We start from the raw sequence: 14,208 nt of genomic DNA on the forward strand, positions 1-14,208 counted from the left end.
ACTTCACGTTTCCCAATTTTTGCTTTAAGTTATTTTGTTATTTACATAATAATGTAAATAACCTAATAATGATCCTTATTGCTGTTTTAGAGGAGCGGTGCTTCAAAGGATAGTTGCAGATTTCTGTCAGAATCTGCAGATTATACAGAACAAATAAAATGTTCACGTTTCTCCAACGTTGTCTTTCCAACAGTTTCACCGGATGGCCAGGAAGCGTTCGCGATGTCTTCTCCGGTGCTGATAATTGGCGTCTGTCTTGTGTCGGTGACGTAAATTTAATGCATTTAATGCGACATGACCATCAAACAGCAGTCGCTTTCTAAAACATCAGATATGTATCGGATTCAGCACCACATACGAAAGTGACCCAGATCGGATTTGAAAATATTGGATTTGTGCCGTTCACACTGTCACACCATGATCGGATAGATGGTCGCAGAGGGTCAAAAAAATCTGATTTGATGCGCTTTCGCCTGCAGTGTGAACGTAGCCTCAGACGGTCATATCTGTTTTTGGTGAAAGTGGATATTAATAAGTGCCAACTTCCACCTACTCCTGTTTGCGTAGTGTGTGCATAACATGTCAGATGTATTTGTTTTTATATGTTACACGTGGTACGTAAGGATTTTTAGGGATGATATTTACATTTGCCCTTGTTTTCATTGGACACTGGCTTTGTTGTGATAATGAAAGCTTGCAGCTGCGCTTACTGTGAGCACAGTAAACTGATCGAGGTTTTACCAGCAACAGACCAACTCACCATGCTGTGTCCTCCATGAAGATTCCCTCTCTTTCCAGCTGCATGAACAGCTCCCCGCCTAGTTACCACATACGAAAACTCATCGTTCAAATGTATTCACACTGGGAATGAGGAGCTGCACTGATAGAATGACTGGGAATTCCTTCTCACCGCTCAGATACTCGAGGATGAGGTACAACTTTCCCCCCGTCTGGAAGGCATAGATCAGGTCAACGATGAACGGATGTTTAACCTCCTCCAAAATGTTCCTCTCGGCTTTGGTGTGGGCGGTGTCCTTTGCGTTACGCACAATCATGGCCTGGACAGAAAAGCACAGTGCAGGGGTGTGAAACTATTTGGGCAATAAATCTTACCCCATTAGCTGGCACGAAACCTTTAAAACATCAGCTGCAGAGGCAGAGCGGGAACCGGGACGCCAAGATGGTAGCTACAGCTAAGTCTCATTAAGCTAATAAACAGTCATTAAGCGAAACCTCAGGCTTCGGGGAATATGAGCTGGTTTTTCAAGGAGAGCCAGACATGAGCTCTGTGTCGACAGCAGAGAGGAGGCAAGATGAACTGAAGCAGCAGCTCTGAGGTGTCATGAGAAAAACGCCTGGTGCCGTTATTTTAGGTTCATAGCTTAGCGTAAGAGGATATCATATTCAGATCACCTGCTCCGGACTCGTAGATATTGATACGGAGAACTCGGACAGCAACTCTGCAACACCAGACTGATTGTGTATTCAGACACGGGCCAGTTTCTACGAATAAACCCGACTCGAGTACATGCAAGCAGATTTACTCACCTTCTTTAAAACTTTCATAGCAAATATCTTCCCAGAGGTGGCGCCCGATACCTTCCGAACCTGGAACACCTGCAAAAATAATTTACATTTGTATAAAGACATTTAAGGAGGGGTGCTACAAGGTTCATCAAATTTTATCTAAGACTAAAGCGCACAAAGATAGAAATGCATTTCCTGAAAGACAAGCAGCAGTGATACAACACAGATTTCTTTAATGTTACATCAAATATGTGCAGCACTCCCTCGCACTCTGGCACGGAACTAAGGTCACAACGCCCATAATGAAACGCTGCTCTCACTCTGCGCAGTGAGAGCAGGTGAACGTAATGCCAATGCTTAAAATGTATCTATATGTTAGTTTGAATATCTTGAACTTCAGCTGACAGCTTCCAGAGAGATATTAGATGATTTTATAGCTAACATTATTGCCTAAGCATGTGACTTTTGTAGCTTATTTAAGACTTTTAAATACCACCTTTTCAAAAACTACGATGAATGTACCGTCACTTATCCTTTGGCTGTGGGTAGGGCTGCCACAAACGATTATTTTGATAGTCGACTAATCAGATCATCATCCATTGGACGTAAAACGTACAGCTTATTGCACCAGCAGCATCTGCTCTTATATAACTATCATTAGCTTACAGCTTTAAGTGTTTAAGGTCTGTGCTAACTAAAAATAAAGACAAGATGATAGTTTATTAAATTTTAATGAAATCTGCAGATTGTTTCGGTGAAGTTTAATAAACTCCTTGCTATCTAAAATATAACAGGACACCGGAGTAAATTCTCCAGCATCTCACACTTCTGATAATCAGCTGTCTGCTTGACGTTTATTCAGCTGTGTAAAAACTATAACTTTAATCTCAGCCAAACCGATTTACTCAGGAACAAATACTAAAAAAGCCAAACAATAACATTTTTAAGTTATCTAAGTGACTTATATATCATGTTTAACCTGAGTAGCGAAAGACAGCGGTGGGTTTGAAAACGATTTGCCGGGAGTCCGGTGTTCTCACGGCTCTAGTGAGCCTAGCCCCCGGCTAGCTATCGAGCTAGTGGCTAACAGACGTCTCCGAAAACGTCGGAGCGCTTTTGAAAATATGTGGTGTCTTGATAAACTGAGCAGATATTTGAGGTTTACACAGCTACATTCTCGCCTGAAAATACGTTAAACATTTATTTTGTGACCCAGAAAGAATAATAAGAGTAATATTAAAACTAACTAGCTGCCGCCATTGTTGGACACTGAGCTGGGCTGCGCTATGAATTCTGGGACACAGCTTCTTCTTCTTCGGGGTTTAACGGCAGCTGGCATCCTTGTACATGCAGTGCTGCCATCTTCTGTTTCAGTCCGTTATTACACTCTTAAATCCTACTACTTATTCCTGCGTCTTTTGTGATCTTACAAAGCTTCAAACGACACGTCGACTATTAAATCAGTCGTCGACGCTTTTGATAGTCGACTAATCGTGACTAGTCGACTAATCGTGGCAGCCCTAGCTGTGGGGTCCAGATATTTTGAATTGGAAAAATTATACATTTGAGACAAATTCAATCGCTCAGGTATGAATTTCAAAATCATTGTCTTTACTCTTAAAAAATAAGACTAAAATCATCTGTTCTTACTTCGTATAAGGAAAGGCTTGAGTTCTGACCCTCAGTTAAAAATACAGAGAAACTTTTGCCAAATTATGCAGCATGACGATGATATCAAAACAGCTGCTACATTTTTCTTCTTCTTTTTTCTTAATACAACTGTGTTATCTCATAATTCTAAGTAAGTCCCAAGTTACGGAAAATGACTTTGTTGTCATCTCAGGCCAAACCACTTCAGACAGAGCGAGTCATGCATCTGCTTGCTAAGTGAAAAATGTTTCCAAAATAACTAATGTGCTCTGTCATTGTCAAGTTTAGCAACGAAGCATCAGGGAAGTTCCAGAGCTCTACATCCACAAAAATAAGGCAGAACCTACAATGTGCACTCATCTTTAAAATCTCCATTTGTCCTAAGATTAGATACAAGGAGCTGCAGATGGATTACTTTGATGCTTCATGTCTATGCAAAGAAAGGCTTCTACTTCTTTGCTTCAAGAGCTTACAGTAAAGGTGAAACAGGATTTCTTTCTTCCTACCACAGGAAAAATATTGCTAGATATTTGTGGGAATTGGAGGGCTGTTGATAAACAACAATGACACTGTAAACTATTGCCAAATTTCCCATTCCACCCACTGGAATTTCAAGACATCTGCAATGCCTCCCACACATACTGACACCAGGTCCCAGGCTAAGAAATATAAGTAGCATTTTACACGATTTTAAAAACAAAGGGATTTTTTTTTGTTTTTAAATTAACGCTGCATCAAATGCATGCGCATATGAACATCTAAGTTAAGCCTTTTCAAACCCTAACTTTCAAGTCAAGAGGGGTCAATAAAAGGAGGAGGGAAAACGTGTCAGAGAGAAATGTCGATCTGAGAGTCTTGAGTCCTCACCTTTCCATAGCCACCTTTTCCCAAAACTTTCAGCAGCTCAAAGCATTCGGGCCTGATCTGCTCTGTTCCCTTGTTCACGCTGTTCTCTGAAATTTCAAACTTCTCACAGTCATCCATGTTACTGGCAAAACAAAGCAAAAAAAATAAATAAAGAAGATAAGAAAGTAAAGATGAAACACAGGTTCAGAATATTTTGCACAACACTGTTAGCATTTTCCAGGCCATACAGCAGAAGTATGGATGAGTGCCACAAACACGTGAGCACCATGACAACATTGGGTAATGGCTGGACTTTTTCTGATGCTAGTTTTATTTTATTTATTTATTTTTATGTATTTTGTTTGAGGTGGGGGGACTGCACTTCCACACAAAGATCCCTCAGATATTTCCGAGTGAGAACAAAGAAGCCAAACAGGATTATCACAGATTACATTGATTGTTTTACCTGCTTCACACAGCACCACAGCTCTCCACCTGAATACATAAATGGCTCTCAAAGCTACCAGGTTTCAGTTCACTTTAATGAGCCCAGCATTAGAAAACAAAACAACCCTGCTACAGAGGGTTGTTATGGTCTGGCACTACATAACTTATGTTAGTTTTCCATTAAGTTTAGTTGCAAATTTCTTATGGCTCAGAAGTACAATCAAATTCGCTTAAAATCGGTTAGTTCTTTTACCAATTTAAAAACAGCTATGACGGGATTTCGGTTATTCCCAGATCCTGAAATGTTGACTCCCACGCATCCAATTAAGAAAAAATGGTTTGTTCCCTTTTTCGAAACACAGTGAATCACAACATCGCTTATACTCACAAATCAAAGCTACTGCACTGCTCCATGTACTCACTGAGCTGCCCCTGGAAACAAAGGGGGACACCGGGACACAACATTTAGGCACACGGGAATGCGAGGGAGAACTGCTCTTTACTAGGGAGTCTGAATCAATCGGAGGTACATTACAGACTTTTTCATTTTCTAGCGATACAGTTTTATTAGCCTAGTTCACTCAAAGTTAGGACAGCCTCACAGCTAACCAATACAGTTAAGCAGGGACGTGCTGTATCAGTTTTAAACGAAACTGATAACCAGGAACGCAGCGACGACAGCAGACTCGTAGCCTCGCGTTAACGTTACACCGCGGTGGGAAGGCTAGCAAAAGTGTGATCCTCTTACCTGCAGTGATGCTAGCACCGGTAGCATTTCAGCCTGTTGTTGGTCGGCTGGAGTATAATTTATTTGTATTATTATTATTTTCTTAAAAAACGGTCAGAAAGGGATACACTACTGATTAAATTAAAGTAGCTAACAAACGGCAGATATAGCATTCATGTGCAGCTAATGTAGCTAGTTACACGGCAATAAGAGCATCCCTCTAAAAATACCGATTAATAGCGTTGCCGCTCATAGCTCCATTATCGGACAACCCCTTACGCCCTAGCTACTACACCGTCAATTGCTATTGTTTAGCTTTCGTTATGCTTTATTTCTAATCTGACATTTTACCTTCTTTTTGATTTCTTTACACGCTGGCGTTGATATCTTCTCTGCTTGTACACTTTCAACTGAAGAATAACCTTACTTGTACTTGAGGGCTGGCCACTTTAACTTAAGCCATCCAACGTCCAAAACTTTAAGTAAAATCCAGAAAATGTAACTATAATGTTTAATTTCAGTGTAGCTAACGTTGTATGTGAAAGCACATTAATACGCGGGAAAAGAGTGAAAGATGATGTGTCCGATAATGGATACATGGGCACCGGTGTTAGCAACTTAGGCCTCGGAGCTGCTTAGTTCTAGCTAACTGGCTAACAGCAGGGACATTAGCCTTAGCGTTAGCATCAACTCACCCCATCCTCAAATTCTTCGTCAGAGACATTCTCATCCGGTTGATCCAAATCGATGTCAAAAACCGCGGCCATGGCCGCGACACCTTACTTGGCGTTAAATGACAAAGCACAGGCCCGCTCCGTCACCTCATGTGAGAGCCATCACCGTTACAACCGGCTACAGCAGAAAGCATGGGCTCACCAACCAAAACAACACCGGAATCGAACAGCAGCAACAAAAAGAGCCTCTAGCGTCGGCCGGCGGCACTACTCTGCTCAGGCTGGACGAAAACACCAGGAAAGAGTTCCAGTAACGACAGATCAGGAAAATAAATCCAGTAACTGAAAGAGGGAAAGTGGTCAGATGTGCCAACATAAACAAACAAACACACACTAATAAGAAAAATAAATAAATGAACGAATAAATATAGGTGGATGATTTATTTCCCAGTCTGTGCAAATTACATTTGAATTGTATTTAAAGCTTTGCATAAAAACGTATTTATAGTACATGTTTATGAGCGAATGTATTTCATTTCCTGTGTTTTTTTTTCTAAAAATATAGATGATAGTTTTAGACTTGGGGTGTTTTTTTTAAAATCAGAAATTGTGTCATGTGACACAGTAGTGCTCCATGTCATAATCTAACACTAACTTTACATATTCATCAAACAAAGGTCAGATGTATAATGTAAGCTCCTTTTTTATTTTAGCCTACTCACAACAGCAGATTGTAAGACTTTGCAGTCCTCGACTTAGCAGAGCTTCCTTTCGCTGCTTTCCAAACTTGCAGTACAGACAATCATATTCATCATAATCTGATCATTTAATGAGTCATGCAGTCCAGTGACACTGGACTTCTCTGAGAAATCAGAAATTGACCAAACATAAAATTCAACCACTAAAACTAGTGGTGGTTGACCACCAGGTGGTGTAGCTCAGCTGGTGACATAGCTCAGGGGGTAGAGCAGGTCACCGATGGTCTGTGGGTCGATCCCTGTGTGCTCCCAGCTCCAGTCTGCCAACTGACCCCAAGCTGCCCTCCATCAGCATCCATCAGAGTATGAATGCATGTGAATGTTAGACAGAAGCACTTAAATAGACTGACACAGGAAAAAGGGCTTTAAAACCAGCTTTTGTGTATAACAGTACATTTAAACGTTCACAGGTAACAGATAAAAATATCATTTAGATTAATGAGTTTGCACAAACTCCTGGATTAACCAATACAGAAATATTTTTAAAAATCATTTTGTTAATTATTCTTAATTGAGGACAGCTGGGGCATGAAGCATCCATTGGGCAGTGGTTTGATAAACTTGCTCAGCACCGCGTGTTTAGCCTGCACAGGTTTTTGAGCAGGGGTGTGAATAATAATAATAATAATGATGATAATGATGATGATGATGACTTCCATCCAGACGATTCAGTATCATTCTGTCGGACTGACACACTTGTTTTTTACATGAGTCATCATTGCTCGTCTGAGTCCAAATATCTGCTGTTATAAAGGCTCCAAAGTATAAGACGCTCCTTTTCTGCTCTTTGCGACTTCTTCAGGTATTTCACATCAGGGTTTGTATACAATCCCCCTTTTTTCTTACCAGTAGGTGGCAGCAAGAAAAAGGCAATCCTTTTTTCTTCTCTCCTCATTCATTCATCCTGAAAAATGCCTGTTTATTCACGCTGTATTGCCGCGCTTTCGTCCAATCCAAAACCATTACAAAATGCACCAAATGCTAATATATATTTGAATTTCTTTGTATCGTACTGATGAGGAAACATGCTGTGCCGCCTTTGGCTTAGAGCTTCAGGATGTCCTCTAGATTTGTCTACACTGATACAGAGATATCAAAGCAGTACAGGTAAGTGTACCTTCCTGTTGTGAGTACACAGACAGGAAACCCTGTGGTGTTTCAGCTCACACAGCACACGAGCATCTGTGCCTGAGGCCGTTTATGGCCACGCTGTCGACGCTATATTGAGAGAAGCTTGCATGCTACCCTGTGATGTCTGCGGTACCTGTAGAAAGAAGCGGAATGAGAACTTGTTGCTATTTCCTCACATTGTATTTAGAAGCTTACTACACTTCTGCTTTTTGTCCTTTTGTTGAGAAGTGTCGCACTGTTCCATGTCTTCATCGTGAGTCATCATCATGTTGTCCTTGAAAGGATTTTGTTTGTGTGTGTGTGTGTGTGTGTGTGTCGGGGAAGTGGTTAAAAAAAGAAATTTAATGTCGACAACATTTTTGGAAGCAAAGGCTAACAGTGCGTAGCGGTTTATTCAGCCCTGTGCAAAATGCTCAAATATATGGTGTGTTTATCTTCACCTGTTTCAGTGTCAGCGAGCTATCAAAACTAAAGCTCAATAAATCCATAATGATCAGATTTACTGAGGCACAGATTCACTCTTAAAGAGAGAGTTCGTCTGTTGTGTTTTCACCCTGACTATCTATGAGAAATACTTTGGTGTGAACAACCTGGTTTGGGAGATATCAGCTGTAGAGATGTCTTCCCTTTCTGGGATATGACAGAACCACATGAATAGGAAAAAAAAACAAACTTTGTGAGAAGTATTATGTGGGAACTATTTTCTTTCTCCTTTTTACACTGGCCAACCAACAGGTGCCTTCAGCCAGCTGAGAGGAACAATAGCAGAGTTTGCACCGTCACAGGTAGATGCACACTTCCTCCTTTGTGGTAATGTGGTTGACAGGTGTAGTTTGGTTTAAAAAAACAGTTCCTGCCTAAAAGGGCTCAGAAAAAAAATCATTTTTATGAGCAGAAAGAGACCCTGCTGCTGAGTTTTGGGTGATTTGAACAGCGTAAGGAAAGAGCCATTTGCTTTTAGTTTAGTCAAGAGAAGTTCTACAAGCAGTAGCTCTACAACTGGGAAACCCACACCACAACAGTCTAATAGAATAATTAGCACCACAGGGTAGAGGAAAACATCTGCCTCTTTAATGTATGTTCTGTATCCTGTATTGGCTCATAATTACTTTCCCAGTGTTAAATATGAGGTGGAGACAGGAAAAAGTCGCTCCAGTGTCAAACAGTGCACTTACAGCTTTCTGCACAATAAGAAAGGGAAGACTGAAGGTTAACCAGCCCACATGCATCTGCTGTGACAGCAAAACTATTAGGAATTAAACAGTGGGTTGTAAAAGTGGATTTTCAACCTATTTCTCTGATAAAGGGCTAAAAATATACACTTTATATCAGTCGGTCACTTTTGCTCAAAGTGAAAGCAGTTAGCATAAATGTGCTCCCTCTTGCAAGACAGCGCGTCTTTGAACACTTCAACTATGCGTGACCTCCTGCATAGTACAGGAAAAGTGACAATGATTACAGACGAAACTCCCAGCATGTCTTTCACTTTAGGAGCCACGAGGTCAGCCTTCTTTTATTTGCCGGAGCGGTTTGCGGGGTTGAGGAAATGCCCCTCGCAGGGTAGCGTTACTCTGAGCGCTGCCTCAAATCCATCTGATAGTTTGTTTTGCTTTACCCAGTGATCAAAACCAGCTGCACCGTGTAACAAAATAGGATTTGTGTGTGTGTGTGTTCTCTCTATTGTTTAGCTTTGTTTATGTTTACAAAAGAACAGAAGAGACACTGGTAGAAAGTCACGGCGCTCTGTTGTGGGTCTGCGCGATGACTTAAGGTTGGGATTGTGTTTGTTCAAAATCACTTTGCATATCAACTGACTGGGTTGTGCTCTCGTGTTTGGACCTGGTCAATATGGAAGGCCATTCATTTAAAAACTGAAGGTTAAAGCTGTCAGCGTCTTCATTTTTCTTTTTTTGCTGAATGCATACACCTGTGGTTTACTGAGAAACTCGAGGGGGGCGGGGGCTCTACTCCAGCCTGAATGTGTTTTATGTGAACAATAAACGGCTGTAACACGAGAAAACGGTGTAATTTTTATGATTCTCGTTTAAAAGGCAGGTGTTCCCCTATAACCAGGCAGTAGTCCTGTCATTGACGCCAATTTTTCATATTGTGACTAAGCTGTGTGAAAAGGTGACAGCAAAAGCGACACGCTGACGCACAAAAGAGGGTGGGGAAGTTTATTTTCCAAAAGAAAGTACAGACTGAAAAGTGAACGTTGAAAAGTCAGCTATCTATGCATCTGCACACCTGCAGCAAAGCAAAGGGCCACCAGGCACCAGTGTGGGTTCAAGCACAGTGTTTGCGTCAGGTTAGCGCCGTCGCTGATGAAAGTCAGAGTCACAGAAGCCAAAAACACCAGTGCAATACTAATTTAACTAACACAGTTGCCCTTTAAAGACTTCTTATTATAATGGCAGGCATTCCCCTATAACTGTATCGTACCTGCTGATAACTGCAACCAAACTGGGGCTTTTTTGTTCCTTCCTTGAAATTAAAATCAAGATAAACAATATTTAAATGTTATTCTGACTTTGTGACATGAAAACAAACAAAAAAGCAATCTAGAGATGGCTAATTTGAAATATTAGCATTTTTATTATAAACAAATAGGTTTTTATTGCAAATATGGAGGCTTTATGCAAGATTATTTCTACCCTCCCAAAAAAATAAAACCCAACCAAAAATTTGGGATTTTGTAATCAGAAGTGTTTTTCCTAACAATGGGCTCCCACAGACCAAATATTTGGTGGAACATGCAAAAAGTAGTCGGACAATAAATGTTTAATTTCCTTGAAGAAATGTAATTTCCCCCAAGATACTGATTGTATTACACGATAGACCACAGTCAGACACTGGTGTAAGCAAATAATTGAGAACTTCCTGTCAAATTTATTAACTAAGTTTAGCTTCGTGGTCCTTGTTCAGAGATAAAGGGGAGTTATGGTGATAAATACTGCGGGGCTCAGTGTTGAAACCAAGAGGAAAGCATCTGGAGGTGAGACAAAACTATTTCTGTGGAATATCTCTGAGAGATCGACATGAACGTGGGCACACGGCACATTGGAGTGGTGGAGTCTGGCATGTGTGTGTCCGGTTTAGTTTGCTGTGTGTGGTTGATTGCAGCACGGGCACGATTCATATAACCACATCGCATGAGTAAAGAGGCCACATACAGAGAATGAGGGCAAGACTAAAATTAGCTCTGAGCAGAATGGCACAAAAGATGAGAGTTTACGTTTTTAGAGAGTAATATCAGGATTTTAATGTCAAAATCTGTGGTGTCACACATATGCACATGTTTTTTATGTTTTTGGCTCCTGACATCAACAGAAGCTCCTTTTTAAATTGCTAACAGTAGCTGGTGTGTAACATGTTAAACCAATCTTTAGATTTGAACAAAAGCCTCTGACAGAACACAGTCTGTCACAGCAGGCAGGCTAATGCACACAGCAGCCTGCACACAGCAGCCTGCACAGCAGCACCATAGTGAGGAGGTGATCCTGCTAACATCCAGGACTGTTGACCTCCTCTGTAGCGCCACCAGTAAAGGTGCTTCTGATAAACCCATCCAGGATCGTTACCTGTCGCCCCGGTAAGTGAACGTGTCGCGTCACGTCCGCAGCGTACCCTACAGCACTTTCTTCAAAATCAGCTACTGGCGGTTTTTCTGGTTCTTTTCTAGCGTTGCCTAATTTGAAATGAAAAAGGATAAAGGACAGCATGAATGGCATGCTCGGAAGGCACTGTGAGGCATTCCTGTGATGTTCCTCAGATGGCATCATGTCATGACAGACACCTGCACGTACGCGTAAAGCTGAGTTTAAGCAGCCCGGGCCTGAGGATCAACCCGTGCGGAGGAGAGTCCGTGCCGTCAGACTTCAGGCATTCCAAAGGTTGACTCAGTGATACTCACATCGGGGGGGGGCAGTTTCGAACAGTGTGTGCTGGGCTACGTGGTGCATTTCGACGATTTTACGCCCATTCTACTCTCAGGCATGCTCTGCCTTATTGTGTTTCCTAATCTTAACACGGCGCTCACGTCCGCTTTGTACGTATGCCACACCTGAATGACGCAGTTTCCTTGGCAGGATTCCTGGGACATGCAGGTAGGACAAACTGTGAAAAACGTGACGAGCCATTTATGCAGGTTTACTACGAGTCCTCTGTCCTGTTTCCACAGGAGGCACAGTGGCACACAAAAGACTGATCAGTGACCAACTGCTCTGAAGATCCTTTAACAGAGAAATAAAAACAAACTTTATTCTTTACTTTTTACTTGCATATAAGTAGAGCGCGCGCAATGAAATTCACCGATCAATAAGTTCAGATCATTTTAAAACGTTGCCCTGACTTGAAGTCAGTCCTGGAGTTTGAAAGGCTGAGGAAAAGCAGGCGGAAGAGCAGAGGATGTGTTTCGTCACGCTGCCCCGACGCGGCCACCTGGCGTCAGCCATTAGGCTGTCTGCTCCGCTGGCACCGTGTGGGCAGGAAAAGCAGACGCTTCTGCCAAATTATGCTCTGTTAAAATACCCACGCGTGATTTAGGTTCAGCTCGGGGCACGGAGATGCGTTTGTTCCATCTGAGAAACAATACATCATCACGTGGTAATTGTTTGAGCCGTTTCATTTAGGTGATTGTAAATCATTAACACCAGGAGCCGAGCAAGTGTTGATGCTTCAGCCAGACGCTCCGCCTCGACCAGCCGAGGCCCACATCTCTGCTCTGAGTGAGTTATGAGGAGTCTGAAGCTGCTGATAAGCCCGTTTGATCCGGACATACCAAAGCACAACAAAGGCCTTTAGGACTGGGGCTACCACGGTTATGACGTGTGCGCGCGTGGAAACGTGTACGGCAGGGTTAAGGAGACGTTGTTGAACTGGTCAGTCCTCGGATGTGCTGGTGCAGTCAGACTACCGAGGCTACTGAATGCAACAAGTTGGAAAATGAAAAAGTTTGGTTGGTTGTGTGTGTCTTTTGTTTCTATATTTGCATTTATGTGTGTGTGTGAGCAGGTACAAGGTCTGCAAATCAGTCCTGTACACGTACATGTCACCAGCTGCATTTTGTTTAAATGTAGCTGTATTAATATGAATGCTAATATTTATTTATTTAGTTTAAAACTTAATATATCCAACACGAACCTGTTTATTATTTACGCTCTGCATAGTAACATTTATATTTTTGTAATCTAATATTGCCAAACATCAACATGCTTATGTGAGCTGTAAAATACTCTGCACTGAATAATCATTTATGTCCATAAAAAAGAAAAATCATCTCAATTATTAAAAGTATTAAATTAAAACGGTGAACTATCGAACACAGTATCCTGACAGGAAGGGCACATCATCTCCAGGTCTAAGTTTGACATCACATTGTGTATATAAACAGCATATTGCAGCACAGCTGTCGTCCTAAACGGGCCATTATGTCACTAAATCCTTCTCTGCGATCTGACGACAGGGTTTGGAGCTCGTTCGGCTTTTCCATGTTTTAACGGGGTGACTTTTCTTTGCAGGGCATCTTTGTACCATTTGGTGCGCCTGCTCACTCCACTGTGCTCTGACACGATGCCGTGACGGCTGCTGACAAAAACGAAGGACCTTAATGTGATTCTGAACTAGAAAAGAAAGAAAAGAAATCCACATCGTCAGCATAATGTAATGAGACAGAATGTGAAAGGAACTAAGTGGATAACCAAATGCAGAGTGGGTTTGCGGGTGGGCGGGTGTTGGATGAAGTCAGTGATGTTTCAGCATCCCTGGGTGTTTAGCGTGCTGAAAGGAGGGGCACAGACTGGAGAGGGAGGGGGTGGCGAGCCATAGGCAGGCAGGAGGTTAAAAGAAGCAGCGCCGCCAGATTTAACTGTAATATCGTTTGTACAGCATATGCAGAGACCAGCCAGAGGTCCCCCAACCTGTTTAGACAGGCAGCATTTGCATGTTCGGTTTTCAGCCAGAGCCCAGGGGAAGGGTGGGGTGGGTGGAAAGAGTCATCTTCATGGTGCTGTGGGTGTGGCTGCTGTGGGAACGGGACAGGACTCGGCACAGGTCACACGCCTGACCTCAGGACAAAGATCACGCTGTTCAAACACGCCCACCAACACTGGGCTTATTTTTCATAACCACACAGAAGTCATGTGACATTTCATAAACATTAAAGTATTTATCGCTTTAAAATACTGCAGCTGTCTGTTCCAAAGCAGTATAGTGTTAATGATCATTTAAAACTGATGCAGTTTTATTTTACTACTTCACGGAGACGCTGCTCAGATTAAGTCGACTTAATTTGTGACGAGAGCCCAAACTCAGCAGAAGCTTCGCTTGGAATCTGAAATGGAGATGATGTCAGTGCAGAGGGCGAATCAGTAACGTGATAACTGTTTGGATCTGAAACATCAGACGTGGAGATCGGAGTTGTGATGGACTCTGTATCCTCACAGTCCCA

The 14,208-nt window shown here is 42.1% G+C and overlaps 2 protein-coding genes across 3 annotated transcripts in view; one reads left to right on the plus strand and one right to left on the minus strand.

Moving 5' to 3' along the window:
* rps6kb1a (ribosomal protein S6 kinase B1a) overlaps positions 1 to 14,182 on the minus strand; it is a 27,725-nt gene extending 13,543 nt beyond the window's left edge. The window contains exons 1-6 of one of the 2 annotated variants that reach the window (XM_085174014.1): positions 5,893 to 14,182; positions 4,859 to 4,902; positions 4,045 to 4,165; positions 1,549 to 1,617; positions 911 to 1,058; positions 761 to 818 (exon numbers count right to left, since the gene is read on the minus strand). In XM_085174014.1, the coding sequence (XP_085030140.1) occupies positions 761 to 818; positions 911 to 1,058; positions 1,549 to 1,617; positions 4,045 to 4,165; positions 4,859 to 4,902; positions 5,893 to 5,964 (512 nt within the window). In that variant the 5' untranslated portion in view covers positions 5,965 to 14,182. The remainder of the gene's footprint in view (positions 1 to 760; positions 819 to 910; positions 1,059 to 1,548; positions 1,618 to 4,044; positions 4,166 to 4,858; positions 4,903 to 5,892) is intronic. The other variant, XM_085174015.1, reaches the window with a different exon arrangement.
* The window catches only part of nherf4b (NHERF family PDZ scaffold protein 4b), a 350,895-nt gene that overhangs the window by 216,339 nt on the left and 120,348 nt on the right, over positions 1 to 14,208 (plus strand). The gene's annotated exons all lie outside the window — the stretch shown is intronic.

This window comes from Neolamprologus multifasciatus, chromosome 10 (assembly GCF_963576455.1).
Source record: "Neolamprologus multifasciatus chromosome 10, fNeoMul1.2, whole genome shotgun sequence".
Classification (NCBI taxonomy): Eukaryota; Metazoa; Chordata; class Actinopteri; order Cichliformes; family Cichlidae; genus Neolamprologus; species Neolamprologus multifasciatus.